At 36.8% G+C, this 21,589-nt stretch overlaps 1 protein-coding gene across 8 annotated transcripts in view; it reads left to right on the forward strand.

Moving 5' to 3' along the window:
- The window catches only part of WDFY3 (WD repeat and FYVE domain containing 3), a 303,349-nt gene that overhangs the window by 169,202 nt on the left and 112,558 nt on the right, over positions 1–21,589 (forward strand). For all 8 annotated transcript variants that reach the window (XM_058433183.1, XM_032146792.2, XM_058433198.1 and 5 more), the window contains 9 exons: positions 618–795; positions 2,212–2,426; positions 5,981–6,093; positions 7,315–7,546; positions 11,090–11,190; positions 11,335–11,553; positions 15,732–15,913; positions 17,896–18,127; positions 19,479–19,639. In XM_058433183.1, the coding sequence (XP_058289166.1) occupies positions 618–795; positions 2,212–2,426; positions 5,981–6,093; positions 7,315–7,546; positions 11,090–11,190; positions 11,335–11,553; positions 15,732–15,913; positions 17,896–18,127; positions 19,479–19,639 (1,633 nt within the window). The remainder of the gene's footprint in view (positions 1–617; positions 796–2,211; positions 2,427–5,980; positions 6,094–7,314; positions 7,547–11,089; positions 11,191–11,334; positions 11,554–15,731; positions 15,914–17,895; positions 18,128–19,478; positions 19,640–21,589) is intronic.

A 21,589-nucleotide genomic window follows, 5' to 3' on the forward strand; every position in this document is an offset into this window, starting at 1 on the left:
AAGTTGCAATGAATATTTTCAGTGGTAGTGAGGATAGATGCAGAAGATGAAAGTAGTTCCAAATAAGCTAAAGGAAAACTCCCACAATGCCAAATATATTTATTCTTGGATAGCCTAGACTCTGAGACAACCCTGACTCAGTTGACCCAGTTAGTTGTTGATTGTGTTACTCATGCACTAAGGAAAGGTTAAAACACATATAGGTAATTTCAAAAGATAAAATCTCATTGAGGGAATTAATTTAACTTGATCTCTCATCACATATTATTAGAACTGTCATCTTCCTAGAGCTTTGAATCACTATGATTGTACCTATTCTTTACATCTTCTGGTACAGGTGTCATTTTTTAATCAAACAATCCATATAGTAAATCAGTAAAAGTAAAAATCATATAAAGGCTATGAATAATGGATAGTTACATGGTCTGCACACACCCACCACACACGTGCGGACACACACACATATCAACTCAAGTTGATAATATATTCCTTTTTTCTATCCCAACCTTAAGGTGTTTTCTAAGAAGGCTTTTTGGTTATCAGTGGATGAAAGTAACAGAAGAGGAAGAGAATGTGATTGGAATTCAATACCAAATTTACTCTTTCTTTTTTTATAGGCATGCATATCATTCTGTTTCAACTCCTCCTGTTTACCCTCCTAAAAATGTTGCTGACCTGAAACTACATGTGACAACTTCATCTCTCCAGAGTTCCGATGCAGTCATCATTCATCCTGGAGCCATGCTTGCCATGCTGGACCTACTGGCCTCTGTTGGGTCAGTGACACAGCCAGAAGTAAGCTTGAATATGTTAGTTCCTTCCCATCTGTAATGAAATGAAAGGATGTGAGTATGATTATATCAGCTAGGGGGTTGAGGAAGAAAGTTAATATTACATACTAAAGTAGCTGAAGGGGAAAAAAAGGATTTTTTTGAGTGTTACCTTTCATGATAAATGGTAGATACATATGTTTTAGAATCCAATTCATTCGTTACAAAGGCAACCAAGGTAGCTTCTTCTGGTGCTAGAATAATTCTGTTTCTCCTTGTAAATCCTGCTCAGCAGTGGACATTGCTAATGAATAATACAGAAGGAAAAATGACTGAAGATACTACATTGAGGCTATTTGTCTGTTTTGACTTGTTGCACTCAAGAGTTTGAGTGATTCGGAGTTTGGGTGATGATTTTTATTAGAATGTTATATGGCCTCTAAGGCCTAAAATGTCACAGATGTAAACAGTAGGCTCTCCTTTAAACTAGTTATCTGCCCACCATTAAGAAGATTTTATCCCTGCTATTTCTATAAAAATAGAACTACTTTTAGTCATATAGTCATGTAATACAAAAGGCTTGGAAGAGAATAGAGTCCAGCTGCCTGTACTTCTAGCAAAATTAAAATAGGACATGTTTGCCTAACCTGTTCTGGAATTGCTATATTGCTCTAAGCAAGTTACTTAATTTATCTGAGTGTATTTGGAAGCATATAGAGACTTCATATTAAAAGATACGCTTCTGGCCAGGCGCAGTGGCTCACACCTGTAATCCCAGCACTTTGGGAGGCCAAGGCGGGTGGATCACGGGGTCAGGAGATCGAGACCATCCTGGCTAACACAGTGAAACCCTGCCTCTACTAAAAATACAAAAAATGCAAAAAATTAGCCTGGCGTGGTGGCAGGCACCTGTAGTCACCAGCTACTCGGCAGACTGAGGCAGGAGAATTGCTTGAACCCAGGAGGCAGAGGTTGCAGTGAGCCGAGAGCCGAGATCACACCATTGCACTCCAACCTGGGTGACGAGCAAGACTCTGTCTCAAAAAAAAAAAGTATGCTTCTGCTGGGCGCAGTGGCTCATGCCTGTAATCCTAGCACTTGGGAGGCTGAGGCAGGTGGATCACCTGAGGTCAGGAGTTTGAGACCAGCCTAGCCAACATGGTGAAACTCCGTCTCTACTAAAAATACAAAAGTTAGCTGGGCGTGGTGGTGGGCGCCTGTTATCCCAGTTACTTGGGAGGCTATGGCAGGAGAATCACTTGAACCTGCGAGGCGGAGGTTGCGGTGAGGCGAGAGCACACCATTGCACTCCAGCCTGGGCAACAAGAGCGAAACTCTGTCTCAAAAAGAAAAAATTAAAAAAGAATGCTTCATGTGCAAAGAATTGTCACCTTTCTCACTAAGAATGACCTGACCGTGTGGATTTCTTTGTTGATTTTAGCATGCTTTGGATCTTCAACTTGCCGTGGCAAATATTTTACAATCCCTGGTGCACACAGAAAGGAACCAGCAAATCATGTGTGAAGCTGGTCTTCATGCACGACTGCTGCAGAGGTGCAGTGCTGCTTTGGCTGATGAGGACCACTCATTGCACCCGCCCCTGCAGCGGATGTTTGAACGATTAGCCTCTCAGGCCCTGGAACCCATGGTGTTGAGGTAAGTTCTCTTTCATACTCAAATAGTCCACAATTAGTAATGTCAGTTTCTAGGGTCCTTATGATTCCAGAGTTCCTGCCTTAATGGACATATATCAGTTATCTATGGGCAAAATATAACAAAAATGGACAAACTACTCAAAATATAGCACTTAGAAACAAGTAAATCTAGTTATTAGTAAACATTTAGTGTTTCTGTCCATTAGTTATTTCTTTCATTTGAATTTAGCAAGCTCTCACTTTCCTTTAAAAATAAAGTCATGCATTTACTTTATATTTAATAACTTTTCATATATAAGAAGTTTTTAAAGAAATACTTAACTTTTCAATTTTGAAATAATAGATTCACCATAAGTTGTGAATATAGATCCAAGAGTTTTCCTATGCCCTTTGCCCATTTTCCTCCAGTAGTTACACCTTACAATAACTATACTACAGTATCCAAACCAAGAAATTGATATTGGTATGATGTATTCATGTGCACATACAATTATCTATTATTGTATCACATGTGTAGATTCATGTAATCACGACACAGTTACGATGTCACAAAGATTTCTCTAGTGCTACCTTTATTGTGATACCCACTCCCCTAACCCCAACATCATTAGCCCATGGAAATCACTGATCTGTTCTCCGTCTCCATAGTTTTGTCGTTATGAGCAGGGGTCCCAAACCCCCAAGCCGTGGACCAGTACTGGTCCATGTCCTGTTAGGAACTGGGCCGCATAGCAGGAGGTAAGCTGTGGGTGAGCCAGCATTACCGCCTGTGTTCCTCCTCCTGTCAAATCAGCAGTGGCATTAGATACTTATAGGAGCGTGAACCCTATTGTGAACTGTGCATGCAAGGGATCTAGGTTGGGCACTCCTTATGAGAATCTAACTAATCTAATACCTGATGATATGAGGTGGAACAGTTTCATCCTGAAACCATCCCCCACAATCCATCCGTGAAAAAACTGTCTTCCACAAAACCGGTCCCTGATGCCAAAAAGGTTGGGTACCACTGATTTTGAGAATGTTACATAAATGAAGTTATACAGTATGTGATCTTTTGAAATTGTCTCTTCACTAATCATATTGCTCTTGAGCTGCACACAAGTTGTTACATGTATCAGTAGTTTTTTCTTTTTATTACTGAATAATGGTCCATAGTATGGATGTATCACAGTTTGTGAATCATTCAAGAAATATATACTTATATATGTGTATTTCTTGAATGATTCATATACATCTGTCATTTCCTCCAGGAAGCCTCCTGCTTTGAGCCACCCTTCCAAAAGTCTGGGTAGGCTGCCCCTATATAAACTCTATAACACTGCTATTACATAACTTATTATTAGAGTACTCCTCTTTTATAAAACTTTTAGGAGCTTTCTTAAAAATGGTTGAAATTTATTTGTAAGTTTTTAAAACTGACTCCAAACCGATTGTGGATTAAGAAACTTTTATGCAGTAAGCATTTGTTAAATGTTGCTGTATCAGGCAGTGTTCACGGCCTTTATAATGCCAAGATGAGTGAGATGGACCTACTCACTTCATCCATTATCTTGTAGTTGTACTCACCATCCTAAAGTTTTGAAAATAGCATTGAGATTTTCCCCTGATCCTTTTTGGTAATCTGCTACTTTAAAAGTAGAGAAACACAGAGAGAGAGAGAGACATTGTCCCATACCAATTGCTACTATTTTACCAGATAACTTATATTGCATAGTTAGATAAATAGGATAAGCAATGAAAATCAACCATTGGGTATGTTCAGTTTTAACAATTAGTGAGTTCTCAGAAAAAAGAAGTCAAATGATGGTACAAGTACTTTGCTCCTTAAAAGCCATCGATTATAAACTAATTGTGTCTAACGTTCTACATGAAAAACTGGCAAACCTAACTTGTAAGCCTTTTTTGTTTCCTGCTGTAGGGAATTGAAAATTTAGAGTATTCTACTTTTTTTTAAACATGATGTTATAAATGACAGGTTATGGAGGGTTCATGCTCTTAAAAAATGTATAGTCTAGTAAAGAATACATGCAGATAAGCAGGAAATGAAAATATTGTTTATTAAGTTCATAATAGCAGTGTTACAGAGTTTATATAGGGGCAGAGACTTTTGGAAGTGTGACTCAAAGCAGGCTTCCTGGAAGAAATGACAGTTAATGAAATAAAGTATGAGGCCGGGCAGTATGGCTCATGCCTGTAATCCTAACACTTTGGGAGGCCAACGCAGGAGGATTACTTGAGGTCAGGAGTTTGAAATAAGCCTGAATAACATAGTGAGACCCTGTTTCTACAAAAAAAAAAAAAAAAAAAAAAAAAAATATATATATATATATATATATTTTAACTAGCATGGTGGTGTGTGCCTGTAGTCCTTGTTACTTGGGAGACTGAGGCCGAAGGATCTCTTGGGCCCAAGAGTTTGAGATTGCAGTGAGCTATGATCACACCACTGCACTCCAGTCTGGGTGACAGAGCAAGAGCCTGTCTCACACACACAAAAAAATTATGATAAATAAAAAAGTCTAAAGTATGGAAGAGAGTTAACCAGGTGAAAAAGTAAGGGCAAGAATTTTTTCCCCAACAAGTAAAACAAATATGGTGGTCCAGGATAGAGAAGGAGTACAGCATTCTTAGGCAATCAGAAGTTTTATGTATGTCTTAAGTGGAATTTATGATTGGGGGAAAGATGGGAGCAGTGAAGCTGGAGAGTACAGTAGAAATCATCTCATGTATGGTACTGAATGCTAGCTGTTTTGTGTTTTCAACTACGAGAAATGGACAGTCATGGAAGAGTCTTAAGCAATAGAGTGACACTGTGTAGATTTAAGTTCTGTGAGATACTGACTATAGTGAGGAATGGATTGAGTTGGGGCAACATTGGTGTCACAGGAGGTAATTAAGACTATTTTAGGAATAGTAAAATAATGTGGTCTGGGTGATAGCAGCAAGAATGAGAGAAAAGAGCAGATTCCATATTTTTATGAGTAGTAATAGCAGGATTTTCTGATTTTTTGAATATGGAAAGTTAAAGAAAGGAGAAGGAACAAAAACACATTTCAATGAGATGCGGAACATAAGAAATGCCCTGGGTTTGGATATAAGGTGATGAGTTTGATTTTAGAAATATTTGAGTTGGGGTTCTTCTTAAATATTATTAACTTCTAAAAAATGAATTTATAAAAATGTGTAGCAGATATATAGCTATATGGTGATTAAATGTAAAACTAACTCTGTATATGTTTTATTATACTTGCATTTTTTGTATTGTAATTAGTCTGTTGGAATTTATTAAATTCCTTTTTTGAAAATGGTTTATGAGTTATAATATTCTCAATCAAGGAATAACTGTCTAAAAAACATTTTAAAAAATATATGTCAGATATATAGCTATATGGTGATTAAATGTAAAACTAACACTATATTGTTTTATTATACTTTGCATTTTTTTGTGTTGTAATTAGTCTGTTGGAATTTATTAAATTCCTTTTCTGAATATTTGGTTTATGAATTCTATAATAATCTCAATCAAGGAATAACTTTGCTTTGTCTCTTTCTTAGGGAGTTTTTACGTTTGGCAAGTCCTTTAAATTGTGGTGCCTGGGACAAAAAACTGCTAAAACAATATAGGGTCCACAAACCAAGTTCACTGAGTTATGAACCAGAAATGAGAAGTAAGTTGACTTTTGAAATTCCCTTTTTTGATTTATTTTATGAATGAAAATCATGTAGGGGCTGAATATTATTTAAAGAAGTTTGTGAAAGCAAAGAAAGAGAAGGGTTTATTATTTAAACAGAGAAACAGGCCGGGCGCCGTGGCTCACGCCTGTAATCCCAGCACTTTGGGAGGCCAAGGCGGGCGGATCACGAGGTCAGGAGATCGAGACCATGGTGAAACTCCGTCTCTACTAAAAAATACAAAAAAAAATGAGCCGGGCGTGGTGGCGGGCGCCTGTAGTCCCAGCTACTCCGGAGGCTGAGGCAGGAGAATGATGTAAACCCAGGAGGCGGAGCTTGCAGTGAGCCGAGATCGCGCCACTGCACTCCAGCCTGGGCAACAGAGCAAGACTCTGTCTCAAAAAATAAATAAATAAATAAGAATTGAGTTGTGATTTCCTTTGCTAAGAGTAGGAACAAAAATAGTTCCTTTCCCAAAGAGAATATTTGAAATATCTTTATAGTTGCCTGAATATCCAGCACATTTAGGAGGAAAACAGTTTCCTATAGTCATGTAGTCATGAGAGAGAATATTTTCTTCATTACATTTGTAATGTGTCCCTGGAGAGATAATGACAATCTGTTTAGAATTTGTCTTTTTATTCTTGAAATTGTTACCCTTTTTATAAATATGGGAATCTTTAAAGTACTTTTACGATCGTACATTTAGTTCTAATAATTGTAAGGAAATAATTAATAATGGGGAAAAAATGGGAGAACCAAGTTTCTGCCATTTATCTCTAATTTGTTTTATAATAAAGATGACCTATTTCTTTTCATTTTAATGCTCTAAAATTGTTTACTTTTCCCTCAAAGAGAATGACTAAATCATAGTTTTATGAAATAAAAGTATTTCCTGATTTGTAAACTATTAACTGAGATTTATAATTAAATTACATTGTATCAGTGGCTTTGATGACAATTATTTGAGATGTTTATTTTTATTTATACTCTAGTTTCCAACATTTCTGCAGTGTGCATATTGCTTTAGTAAAAAAGGAAATGCATGCTATTAAGTTTAAAAATAAATGAAGTACATTAAAACTGGATAATGATTTTGGCACTTAAGAAAATTATTGTCTATTGAAACTGAAGTGGTATTTACAAATAAGTCAGCCTTGTAAAGTTATTTTAAAATTCCATATGACATTTTCCCAAGAGATTTCCTTGACTTACAGGTAGTATGATCACATCTCTGGAAGGTCTGGGTACTGATAATGTTTTTAGCTTACATGAAGATAACCATTACCGGATAAGCAAGAGCCTGGTAAAATCTGCGGAAGGAAGTACTGTACCCCTGACCAGGGTGAAGTGTCTCGTCTCCATGACAACCCCACATGACATCAGACTTCATGGGTCATCAGTTACTCCAGCTTTTGTTGAATTTGACACATCACTTGAAGGGTTTGGGTAAGAAATTTGCAAGGAAGCAAACCTTTATGATTTTATGCCTCATACTTGCCTTTACAAATAGATCTTTGGTTTTAAATATACTTAATTAAAATATATTTTACCATACTTAATATTTTTTAATTATTGAGTTTTTTGAGCATACTATTTTAAGATTACTACATTTAATTATTTTTGTTTGTTATACTAAATAAATTGATATGACATAGGAATCCAAAATCTTAGGCCCATGGACCAAATATGTTTTGTTAGTAACACTTTTGCAAATTTTTTTTTTTTTTTTGTAAATGAAGTTTTATTGGAAAACAGCCACACTCATTTATATTTCCTATGGCTGCTTTTGTGCTAGAGTGTCAGAGTTGAGTAGTCATGATAGAGACTGCTTGGTTCACAAAGCATAAAATATTTATGATTTGGCCCTTTCCACAAAAAGTCTGCCAACATCTAATGTAATAAATATAAATGTATAGATAATATATAAATTAAAATTAGATTGAAAACTCTTTGGGTTTTATCATCATCTATCCTTCAAATTACCTGACATAATAATTTATACATTATAAATATTCAATGACTGTCACTTCAAATGAATAAATTATTTCAAGTGGCAGAAAAGATTATAGTAACAGGAACAGCAGTAATGAATCTAAAAAATCTAAAAGAATTCATGAAGTTCAACAGCCTAAAGTGACACAAATGCTAATAGATCTGATAGCTAGATCTGTTAGCTATTAGAGTTTTGTTTTTTTTTTTTCCTTTTGAGTCAGAGTCTTGCCCTGTCTCCCAGGCTGGAGTGCAATGGCACGATCTTGGCTCACTGCAACCTCCGCCTCCCAGGTTCAAGCATTTCTCCTGCCTTAGCCTCCCAAGTAGCTGGGATTACAGGTGCACGCCACCACGGCTGGCTGATATTTGTATTTTTAGTAGAGATGGGGTTTTGCCATAGTGGCCAGGCTGGTCTCGAACTCCCGACCTCAAGTGATCTGCCCACCTTACCCTCCCAACGTGCTGGGATTATAGGCGTGAGCCACTGTGCCCAGGCTTAGAGTGTTAATTCATAATTTTTATCTATGCTAGTTGTTTGTGGGATTCTTTTTTTTTTTTAATTATACTTTAGGTTTTAGGGTACATGTGCACAGTGGGCAGGTTTGTTACATATGTATCCATGTGCCGTGTTGGTTTGCTGCACCCATTAACTCGTCATTTAGCATTAGGTATATCTCCTAATGCTGACCCTCCCCCCTCCCCCCACCCCACAACAGTGCCCGGAGTGTGATGTTCCCCTTCCTGTATCCATGAGTTCTCATTGTTCAATTCCCACCTATGAGTGAGAACATGCGGTGTTTGGTTTTTTGTCCTTGTGATAGTTTACTGAGAATGATGTTTTCCAGTTTCATCCGTGTCCCTACAAAGGACATGAATTCATCCTTTTTTATGGCTGCATAGTACTCCATGGTGTATATGTGCCACATTTTCTTAATCCAGTCTATCGTTGTTGGACATTTGGGTTGGTTCCAACTCTTTGCTATTGTGAATAGTGCCACAATAAACATACGTGTGCATGTGTCTTTATAGCAGCATGATTTATAGTCCTTTTGGGTATATACCCAGTAATGGGATGGCTGGGTCAAATGGTATTTCTAGTTCGAGATGCCTAAGGAATCGCCACACTGACTTCCACAATGGTTGAACTAGTTTACAGTCCCACCAACAGTGTAAAAGTGTTCCTATTTCTCCACATCCTCTCCAGCACCTGTTGTTTCCTGACTTTTGAATGATCACCATTCTAACTGGTGTGAGATGGTATCTCACTGTGGTTTTGATTTGCATTTCTCTGATGGCCAGTGATGATGAGCACTTTTTTATGTGTTTTTTTGGCTGCATAAATGTCTTTTTTTGAGAAGTGTCTGTTCATGTCCTTCGCCCACTTTTTGATGGGATTGTTTGTTTTTTTCTTGTAAATTTGTTTGAGTTCATTGTAGATTCTGGATATTAGCCCTTTGTCAGATGAGTAGGTTGCAAAAATTTTCTCCCATTCTGTAGGTTGCCTGTTCACTCTGATGGTAGTTTCTTTTGCTGTGCAGAAGCTCTTTAGCTTAATTAGATCCCATTTGTCAATTTTGGCTTTTGCTGCCATTGCTTTTGGTGTTTTAGACATGAAGTCCTTGCCCACACCTATGTCCTGAATGGTATTGCCTAGGCTTTCTTCTAGGGTTTTTATGGTTTTAGGTCTAACATGTAAGTCTTTAATCCATCTTGAATTAATTTTTGTATAAGGTGTGAGGAAGGGATCCAGTTTCAGCTTTCTACATATGGCTAGCCAGTTTTCCCAGCACCGTTTATTAAATAAGGAATCCTTTCCCCATTTCTTGTTTTTGTCAGGTTTGTCAAAGATCAGATAGTTGTAGATATGCGGCATCATTTCTGAGGACTCTGTTCTGTTCCATTGATCTATGTCTCTGTTGTGGTACCAGTACCATGCTGTTTTGGTTACTGTAGCCTTGTAGTATAGTTTGAAGTCAGGTAGCGTGATGCCTCCAGCTTTGTTCTTTTGGCTTAGGATTGACTTGGTGATGCGGGCTCTTTTTTGGTTCCATATGAACTTTAAAGTAGTTTTTTCCAATTCTGTGAAGAAAGTCATTGGTAGCTTGATGGGGATGGCATTGAATCTATAAATTACCTTGGTCAGTATGGCCATTTTCACGATATTGATTCTTCCAACCCATGAGCATGGAATGTTCTTCCATTTGTTTGTATCCTCTTTTATTTCATTGAGCGGTGGTTTGTAGTTCTCCTTGAAGAGGTCTTTCACATCCCTTGTAAGTTGGATTCCTAGGTATTTTATTCTCTTTGAAGCAATTGTGAATGGGAGTTCACTCATGATTTGGCTCTCTGTTTGTCTGTGATTGGTGTACAAGAATGCTTGTGATTTTTGTACATTGATTTTGCATCCTGAAAATTTGCTGAAGTTGCTAATCAGCTTGAGGAGATTCTGGGCCGAGACGATGGGGTTTTCTAGATGTACAATCACGTCATCTGCAAACAGGGACAATTTGACTTCCTTTTTTCCTAATTGAATACCCTTTATTTCCTTCTCCTATTGATTGAAACCTCTGTGTTTTAAGAATATTATCATGGGTCATTATCAAACAATAGATTAAAACATGATTGGGAATAGTCAAAAGCAATCAGTGGTAACAAGAGAGTGACAGTAAGGGGCACATGGGAGTTTTCCTTCAGTGATGAAATTGTTCTAATGTCTTGATTGGGTTTATACGTTAGAGTATGTTGCCATATGCAATTTGTATCTTAATTCTTTTAAATTTAAATTAAAAATGTTATTTTGGGACATTTTAAAATTTTGTCTTTTGATACCCTTACATAATTAAAAGAAGGGAAGGGCTTTGCAAGGCATCCAGACTTATTCCATGATATTTTCTCTAGTCACCATTAAATACTGGCAGTTATTTCACTGTGTAAGTGCACAGTGTTAAGAGAAGGAGTCACTGATCTGTAATATGTATGTTGTCTTTTCTTTAATAGCTGTCTGTTTCTGCCCAGTTTGGCCCCTCATAATGCTCCTACAAATAATACCGTCACAACAGGTCTTATTGATGGGGCTGTGGTCAGTGGCATTGGTTCTGGTAAGTAATATTTTCTTTCTGCTTATGAGATTTTTTTTTCCAGTAGATTATATATAATTTAGAGTTTGTATGCTTTTGTTGGCATCTGTTAAAAAATATAAATATTAATCAACACAAACTTTTTTTTTTTAATTTTTACTGTAGGTGAAAGATTCTTCCCTCCTCCCTCTGGCTTAAGTTACTCTAGCTGGTTTTGTATTGAACATTTTAGTTCTCCTCCAAATAACCACCCTGTCAGACTTCTTACTGTTGTGCGCCGAGCAAATTCTTCTGAGCAACATTACGTGTGCCTTGCAGTAGTTCTATCAGCAAAAGACCGATCTCTGATTGTTTCCACCAAAGAGGAACTCCTCCAAAATTATGGTCAGTATTTGTTATTTTTGTTTTCTTCTTTTGATTATAGAAGTATTAAAACTTCATTTTTGTATTTATTTTAAAAGTCCAGCCAATAATAACTTTTCTGCTTAAATTATTATAGCATAGAACAAGTTACATGAAACATTGAATATTGCTTACCAGTGAATTTTAAGGCACTTTCAAAAGAGACTTACAAAACACTGGAGGGAGTGAGTACCTAATAAGGACTAATCTCTACTTGCCAAGAAATCACAGTTTTTCCTAGGAAAGCAGGTTGCTTGTTTGATGTATTTTGGTAGGGATTATCATTGGCTGTGAATTCTGCTTAACTAATTAATATTCATTGAGAACCTGCCTGCCATATGTGCCACACTGTGCTAGACACAATAACATTTCAGTTACCTTATCCATCACTTACCTTCAAGATGTAATACATACTACTTTATAATTCTAATTCGCTAGTTTTCTCCAACATGCCATGACTTTACAGTGCTGTACAGTAGAACTCCAAACTCAAGGCATTCATGAAGATCCTGCTAAATGATAAATAACTTAAAATACAAATCTCAATTTACTCAATTTTCTTTGCTCAAGAATATAAGCATTTTGTATAAATGTGTTTTTTTGGTCATCTAATTTTGTTCTTTTAACTAAGTAAAATAATATCACATATTAATTGACATGTGGTTGGTGTTCAGTAAATATTAATATAATATGAATGTTAGTCTTTTAATTAGATTGTAAGGTTGTAGTATTCCTCATGGTACCTAGCACAGAACTAGGCATCAATATAGTTAGTACTTTAAAATTCTTGTTATGACGCTTTATTTGCCCCTTAATAGCGTTTGGTCCTGTTGACTAATTCGTCCTAATTAAAATTATCTCCAATCTTGCATTCTAGAATACTCACTATTTCTCTGATCTTTGTTTTGCAATTTCCTTCAGTCGCCTTCTCTTCTATCTGCCCCTCAGAAGTAGTATTCTCCAGTGTTTCACCTTTGATCTTTGTACTTTACCAGCTCTTCATGGGAAAAAATCATGAACTAGTATTGCTTTAAGTCTTTTTATCTCAAGGACTGTGAAGTCAAAGTTTTTTTTTCATTTGTCTGTGTCCCAAGCTATGTCCTCATATTTCCAGCTGCATACTAGACATCTTCATTTGAACAGTATCCCAATAAACATCTCAGATTCTAATATTTCTTCTTTATAAAACCTGCATCTCCTTTAGGAGGCTAAGGTGGTGTAGGATTGGTGAAGCCCATGAGTTTGAGGTTGCAGTGAGCTGTGAAGGTGCCACGGCACTCCAGCCTAGGAGAGACATCCCGTTTCAAACAAAAACGAAAAACCTACATCTCCTTCTGTTTTCCTGTGTTGATAAATGGCACAACCACTGCCAGTTAGCCCAGCTAGAAACCTTGAGTCAACTTGAAAATACCACCCCTTCTACTAAGTCTTACTAGTAATATGCCTCCCTAATATTTCTCAAATCTTCCCTTCCTCCCTGTGCCCACTTCCATGGCACTTGTTTAATAATCTTCATCTCTTATCTAGACATCATAGATTTTAATTTTTAATTTGTTTTTGTCTGCTTATCTTTGTAATCTAAGCTGTCCTGTCGTCTAACACAGTACCTAGAATGTATTAGGATGCAGATATTATGTAAACTTATAAATGCATGAATAGAGGAGATGAATGGCCTAAGGAAGATACGAGAAAAGTGAATAATAATGGGGAATTTGAAGACACCCTAGAATTTAATGGAAAAGTTAAGGAGTGGATCTGGAGATAAATCTCTAAACAAGGAAAATATTTTCTAACTCTTATCTCATTTTTATTACTAAATGTAATTTTCCAGGCTGCTATAGTCCATATATGATTAGAAATGATGGTAACATATGCATTAGTATTGCCAGGATTCATTCTTCCAACAGCTGTAACCCATTAAGATGCCTAGGAAATTAAAAGTTGTCATAAACCAGTTGGCTCACTGAGATATCCTGACACACCACTCAGTGCTGGAAATGTCTTAGTTGAAACCTAAGTCGGAAAGTGAAACTCACAAATGTTTGTAAGTGTTGTAAACTCACAAATGTTCAATACTTGAGAAGACTTACAGTCTACGAACCAGGGAAGGTTCTTGCCATTTGTTAAATACTGATGAAAGGTAAATTAATTTTTATTTAGCTTAACAATAAAATTAAATTAATATGAAACCATTATTTCTTAGCATGGTCTGGTAACATATAGGGTAGCAAAAAGGAGCCAGATTGGAGTCAGGAAGTAATTGTAGAATGGTAGCAAATCAGAATATATTTATATACGTGGGACAAAGTTGTCTGATGAAGCAGGAAACTTGGATTAACAAATACCTAGTCTATGCTGTAAATCATCTCCTTCTTACTACCTTTTATTATGGACAGTACAGCCACTAACTAATAATAAATAGTTGTCCTCTTGTATCGTTGAGCATAGCATATGGCAAGAATAAACTTTACATTTTTCTTGGTTCTTTTTCTAACCCATACTGTAACCAAATCAATGTCAAAAAGTTACAACACATTATTGTTGTTATACATTATTGTTATACAACAACATTATTATTGACTATAGTTGCAGTTTTGTAGAGCAAATCTCAAGCTTTTTTTTTCCTCTTGCTTCACTGAAACTTCGTGGCATTTGATTAGTAACTCCCCATTTGCCCCTCCCTCGAGCCCTTGGCAACCAACATTTCATTCGTTGTTTCTCTGAATTTGGCTATTTTAAATACCTCATATAAGTGGAGTCATGCAGTATATGTCTTTCTATGACTGGCTGTTTCATTTAGCATAATGTCCTTAAGCTTCATCTATGTTGTCAGATATTGCAAAATTTTCTTCTCTAAGGCTAAATATTATTCCATTGTATGTATGTACCACATTTTCTTTATCTACTCATCTGTCCAGGGGAGTACTGATAACTCTTTGAAGTCCTGATTTCAGTGATTTTAGATAAGTACCCAGATACGGTATTGCTGGATTATATGTTAGTTCTATTTTCAGTGTTTTGAGAAACGTCTGTACTGTTTTCCATAGCAGCTGCAGCATTTTACATTCCCACCAACAGTGCACAAGGGTTCCAGTTTGTCCACATTCTTGCCAACACGTGCTTTTTTTTTTTTTGATAATAGCCATTCTGACAGGTGTGAGGTGATATGCCATTGTGCTTATGGTTTGCATTTCCCTGATGATTAGTAACATTGAGCATTTTTCATATACCTGTCTGCCATTTATGTGCTTTCTTTGGAGAAATGTCTATTCAAGTTCTTAGCTCATTTTTAATTGATTATTAGTTTCTTTACTATTGAGTTCTAGTAGTTTCTTATGTATTTTTGACATTACTCCCTTATGAAATACATAGTTAGCAAATATTTTTCTCCCATTCCATAGATTGCCTTTTCACTCTGTTGTTTCTTTTGCTATTCAAAAGCTTTTCAGTTTAGATAGTCCCACTTGTTTATTTTTGTTTTGGGTGTCAACTAGTCTCTTTTTAGTGTTTATCATGACGTTATTGTCTCTTTATTTTTATGTATTTTTTACTTCATTAGCTAACTTTTGTTCATTGTAACTTTATGTGATTATACCTATATTTCTTGAGCAGAAGAAAGCAAAAATACATTCTAGGTTCCACTTTACTGCAGGTAAGGGTATTGCATGAATAAGGTATCTTCTGTCTGCATTATCTTTTTTTTTTATTTACTTATTTTTTTTGAGATGGAATCTCACTCTGTCACCCAGGCTGGAGTACAGTGGTGCAATCTCAGCACTGCAAACTCTGCCTCCCAGGTTCAAGCTTTCTCCTGGCTCAGCCTCCTGAGTAGCTGGGACTACAGACGCGCGCCACCATGCCTGGCTAATTTTTGTATTTTTAGTAGAGATGGGGTTTCACCATGTTGGCCAGGCTGGTCTCGAACTCCTGACCTCAGGTGATCCGCCTGCCTCAGCCTCCCAAAGGGCTGACATTACAGGTGTGAGCCACCGTGCCCAGCCCACATTATCATTTTTTTTCCAGAGTTGTATTATTACTCAAATCAGTCTGCATCATTATTTTGTTTTAATATAAAGTCAAAACATGCTGATCTAGATATGAATAATTTGAATAGGGATGGTGTTGGAAAAAAGTTTTTTGTCTTTCCCCCTTTATTTCAGTTGATGATTTTAGTGAAGAGTCCTCATTTTATGAAATTCTCCCATGCTGTGCTCGCTTTCGATGTGGAGAGCTTATCATTGAGGGACAGTGGCATCATTTGGTCCTGGTAATGAGCAAAGGCATGTTGAAAAACAGTACGGCAGCCCTCTATATTGATGGACAGCTTGTTAACACTGTAAAGGTAAGCGTATGTGCACTTGTAAATCTATCTGCTTTATAAGGTAGTAGTTTGATGTGTGTGTGTGTGTGTGTTACAGGGATATTTTTTAAATTACTTTCTTAATTTTAAGTTGATATTCAGTACCCATTTGAATAATATGTTAGACTCATGTGGCCAATTCTTAAACCATTTTATTAGAGAAGAATAGAAATGAGGGCTTATAGGTACTAAAGAAGTTGCTGAATATGCAAGAGCTTAAGCTAGATTGCTAGGTGCTTTTTCATAAGAGGAGCCAGTTGAAGGATTCCTAAATAACGGTGAACACACTATTTTGTCACTTCATTGCTGTTGTTGTAATTTAGTCCAGAAGACTTACATTCTTTAGAGTTAGAATTGTTTTTTTTTCTTTGTTTTCATATCACCCAGATTAGTCCCTGATATTGATAGTAGGTATTCAGTTTATTGTTTCTTGAATGAATGACTACATAAACATTACTGTAAGTTGTGATAGTATTTAGAAGAGAAAAAAAGAGTTGATTATCAAGTAAAGAAACAAGTGAAACTCCCTTTTTCTGAATGAGAATAAATCCTGCCTGTTACTTTGTACAGAACTCAGTTTGCAAGCTCTGAAAATTCTTGACCTTCTAAAAGATAGTATTCATTTTATTTTATTTTATTTTATTTTTTATTTTTCCTTTTTTAAGATGGTGTTTCACTCTGTCGCCCAGGCTGGAGTGCAGTGGCGCGATCTCAGCTCACCGCAACCTCCACCTCCTGGGTATGAGCAGTTCTCCTGCCTCAGCCTCCCAGATAGCTGGGACTACAGGCCATGCCACCACACCTGGCTAATTTTCGTATTTTTAGTAGAGATGGGTTTTCACCATGTTGGCCAGGCTGGTCTCAAACTCCTGACCTCAGGTGATCCTTACGCCTTGGCTTCCCAAAATGCTGGGATTATAGGCAGGTATCCATTTTAGAGTGATCACTTGAAAGAAGTAACAAAGTTTGTCCTTGTGTGTGAATTAAAGTTTGAAAAGCACTGAAACCAACAGTATCTTTGAATATATTTCCTTCCTTGATGATGATGATATTTTATTGTGACATTGTGTTTCAATATGATAAACCCTAAAATGCACCTTGTGGAATAGTCATTGATTTATTTGTATACATGATTGCATTTGAAATGGGTTTGTTGATTCTCTAGTACGTTGCTCCTTCATTAATTTTAGTGTCATTAAAGATAAAAATACCCTCAGCTTCTAGAGTTGAGCAATAGGAAATTTATTATTGATTTATTTACATCATCATCATCACTGTCCCTGTCAATAGTCACAGTACTGTGAAATCAACTCTAGCTCATATGTTGGTCTTCACAACTGTGCTATTAACATCACCAAGAACTGCTGTTTAATATATAGAATAATGAATAGGATCTGAAGCTGAGATGTTATTATGACACAGCAATTAATGGAAGTGTCCTTCATCCCATTAAGCTGCTTCAGCAAGAAAAAGCAACTTAAGTTCTTTATCTCTTATACTGTACTTAATTATGTATTTATTATAATAATTTACCCCTGTAAAACACTTTTCATCAGTAATTTTAGTTAACAGACTCACATTGAAGGTAACATACCTAATTTCAAGACTACTTTAATTCATAATGGAAAGCTCTCTTTATATCAGCACAAAAATTTCAGAGAAGCGTCATTAACTTGATATGCAAACCAGCCATTGACAGTATCCCTGTATTTGCTTGTTGCCATTTCTAGCATTAAAGAGTTTATCTGTGTTAGAGAGTTGGATAAAAGCTTTAGCTACTATACCTGGTCCTCAGTTACAGATCCCAGTATTGTGCCTTGCCCTTCCTGTTTCTCAACCCCAAATATTTTTGTGCATTTGTAAAGTTGTGTGACCTTGGGATAATGAAAATATATATGCTGAAGTAGTTATTTTCCTGGGGAAAGTGTTCACATCTCACACATTTGCTTTTGTCTTCCTTACAGCTTCATTATGTTCACAGTACTCCAGGGGGTTCAGGTTCGGCAAATCCACCAGTGGTGAGCACGGTCTATGCCTACATTGGTACTCCACCTGCTCAACGTCAAATTGCCTCATTGGTTTGGCGCCTGGGACCCACACATTTTCTAGAAGAAGTTTTACCTTCTTCAAATGTTACTACCATTTATGAACTTGGACCAAATTATGTTGGAAGCTTTCAGGCTGTATGTATGCCATGTGAGTAACTTATTTTTAGTTCTTGAAACTTAGTTGTATGAAACTTAACTCCTGCAATATAGATGCATGTGTGTGTATGAGGTTATACATACTGTTTATCTAGGAAAAGCGCCTTCTCTTCTAATCTTCTTCAGCAGGATACTCACTCCTATTTGAAATATTTTCCTCCACTGATCATACTTCACTTTCTGGATTCTTTGTTTTTATGCCTGATCACTTATTATCCAGTTTCTCTTACTGGCTCCGAGATACAGGTATATGCCCTCTAGGAGTCTAACTGTGACACTCTTCTCTTTCTGTGATTTCTCCTATTACATGAAGCAGTTTAAAGTATAGCCACCCCTGTTAAAGGAAGAACAGATAGCTTCAATAAACACACACACATATTCTCTAGATTAGATCACTTAACATTATTTTTCCTCATTTCTTTACTCCAAGCCTACTTTTTGTTATCCTTTCTCCCAAATAAAATTTAGACTCAGAGGAACTGACGTTAAGCTGGCAATTCCTTGGTAGTACTCCTTGCAAATGATGGTCTTCCACTCCCTTGTTCTGATTCCACCAAGAATCTCAGAAGAGTTAGGACAAGTATATTGTAAATGGTCATACTCCTATGATTTAGTAATTTATCTTTTCACTCATTCTTAATTTAGATGGTGTCTAATAAAAGCTAACACTTCTTGGGCACTTACTGTGTGCTAAATAAGTCAATACACATGAAGGATGTAGCTGTTCTGAGCCCTTCACATGTATTTATTCATCTCAAAACACTGTGAGTTAGGTACTGTCATTATCATTCCCATTTCACAGCAGAGGAAACTGAAGCACAAATATATATAGGTCACACAGCTTTTAAGTGATAAAGCAAGATTCAAACTCAGGCCATGTGGCTTTAAAACACATGCCTTTGTTAATAACTCCTCTGCTTTGTGGTCTTGAAGAATACAGGCAGGCATATATGAGTGCTTTTTTAGGGGAGGGGACATAGTGCTACACAGCTGATTGGCATTTTATTCATCTTCATTCCTTTTTCCTTTGAATCTAGGGGGACATGTTTTACAATTTGTCAGAAAACAGTTAAAACTTTTCATCCTTTACATAGTGCTATATGTTAAACATGTTTTAAGAGTACCACCTAGAATGTAGAACTCTATGACTAGATTTCTTTTTCCATCTTTTAATTAAAGAAATAAATGAAGAGCTGAGAAGTAAAATAGTTTGTAAATTTACCTCTCTTATTCTACTTTAAGACTTTCAAGCCTCCTCATTTAAAAATGGTAGTAAGAATAAAAAATCTATTTTAAGATGAGAACTACTGATGATTTTGAAAAGAATTATCGTTCTTTTGAAGGTAAAGATGCAAAATCCGAAGGGGTAGTGCCATCCCCTGTGTCATTAGTACCAGAGGAGAAGGTGTCATTTGGCCTCTATGCACTCTCTGTGTCGTCTCTAACAGTGGCAAGAATCCGGAAAGTGTATAACAAATTGGATAGCAAAGCCATTGCTAAGCAGGTAAGCAGAATGATTTCTTGGTGTACTATGGCTGATTCTCACTGGGAACATATCTCAGAGTCTCATATGGATACTACTCAATTATGAGTGACTGCTAAAAATCATGCCTTTCATGTATTTATGTTTGGTTAATTTGACTTCAGATGTGGGCCAAAACATATGTAGATATGTAACTTAATTTGGAAAAGTGACAGTTTCTGTTATGAGTACATGATTCATATTAATTTATTTATATTGGCAATTAAGAAATTTAACTTTAGAAAACTAATGTAAACAATTACTGTTTTTAAGGCTACAACTCAACTTTTTAACGAACGACCTATTATGTGCCAGGCGACATTCAGTTCAGGACATAGCAGTGGATAAAAAGAAAATTTCAGCTTTTATGTTTCCTACATTCTAGTGGAAAAGATAGATGATAATACCTGAAGAAATAACCTAATCATGAAGTATGTTAGAAGGTGATGAGTGCTATGCAGTAAAATGAAGCAGGGAAGGGGACAGAGAAGCTTCAAGTTTTTAATATGGTGGTCCAAGGAGAAGTTACTGAGAAGGTGAATTTTGAGCAAAGACTTGACAGGGATGAGGTAACAGGCCACAGGAATAGGGAGCATGGGATATACCTATGGGTGTGGGAGTGTTTTGTATTCCAGGAATACAAGTGCAAAGGCCCTGAGAAAAGTACTGTACGTGCCTGCCATGGAGACAGATGTGGCTGGAGTAAAATTAGAGAAGGCCTGGGCAGTAGGAGAGGAGCCCAGAGTGATGATAGGTCCCAGGTTGTTTAGGATTCATGGGGCAATAGTAAAGACATTGGCTTTGATGGAGAAAGATGGGAGGCATCATGGAGTTTCAGACATAGGAGGGAAATGCTGTAACTTACATTTTATCACTATGACTTCTACTGAGAATAGATTGAAGAGAAACAAAGCTAGTAGTAGGGAGACAAGTTATGAGGCCAATGCGATAAATAATTCCTATGAGAGATTATGGTGGTTTTAACTTGCGCAGTAGCAGTGGTAGTGATAAGAAGTGATCAGATTCAAGGTATATATATATATATATATATATACACCTTTTTTTTTTTGAGATGGAGTTTCGCTCTTGTCACCTAGGCTAGAGTGCAATGGTGTGATCTTGGCTCACTGCAACCTCTGTCTCCTGGGTTCAAGTGATTCTCCTGCCTCAGCCTCCTGAGTAGCTGGGATTATAGGCATGCACCACCACGCCCAGCTGATTTTTGTATTTTTATTAGAGACAGGGTTTCACCATGTTGGCCAGGCTGGGCTCAAACTCTTAACCTCAGGAGATCCACCTGCCTCAGCCTCCCAAAGTGCTGGGATTACAGGTGTGAGCCACCCCACCCGGCTCAAGGTATATTTTAAAAGTTGACCTAGCAGTTTTGTGTGATAGAATGTGGAATGAGTGTGGAAGGTGAGAGAGTTAAGGACTCCAGGTTTTTTTCTTGAACTGCTAGGAAAATGGAGTCACATTTTCTGATTTGGAGAAAACTACAAAAAGAGTAGAGTTGGGAGGAATACTGAGAATTCTGTTTTAGAAGTTTGAGAAGTGTATTAGACATCACAGTAGAGATTTCAAGGCCATTGGAAATATGAATCTGGAGTTCATTTATACAGGTGGTGTTTAAAGCCATGAGTCTACATGTATTCACCAAAGCATAGATGTAGATAGAGAAATGGAAAGTTTTAAAGACTGAAACCTGGGACGTTCCAGTGTTACGGAGTTGGGGAGATCAAGAAGAACCAGAAAAGACTGAGAAGTAGCAGTCAGTGAGAAGGGAGAAAAACCAGTAGGGCTTAATTTTGTAAGATTAAGGATTCACTGTGGAAATGACTTAAGTGGTCACAGTAAGATGAGAAGTGAGGACTGACTATGGGGTTTAGCAAGGTGAGCTCATCAGTGAGCTTGACAAGCCATTTTGGCTGATTA

This window comes from Hylobates moloch, unplaced genomic scaffold (assembly GCF_009828535.3).
Source record: "Hylobates moloch isolate HMO894 unplaced genomic scaffold, HMol_V3 SCAFFOLD_2, whole genome shotgun sequence".
NCBI classification, from domain to species: Eukaryota; Metazoa; Chordata; class Mammalia; order Primates; family Hylobatidae; genus Hylobates; species Hylobates moloch.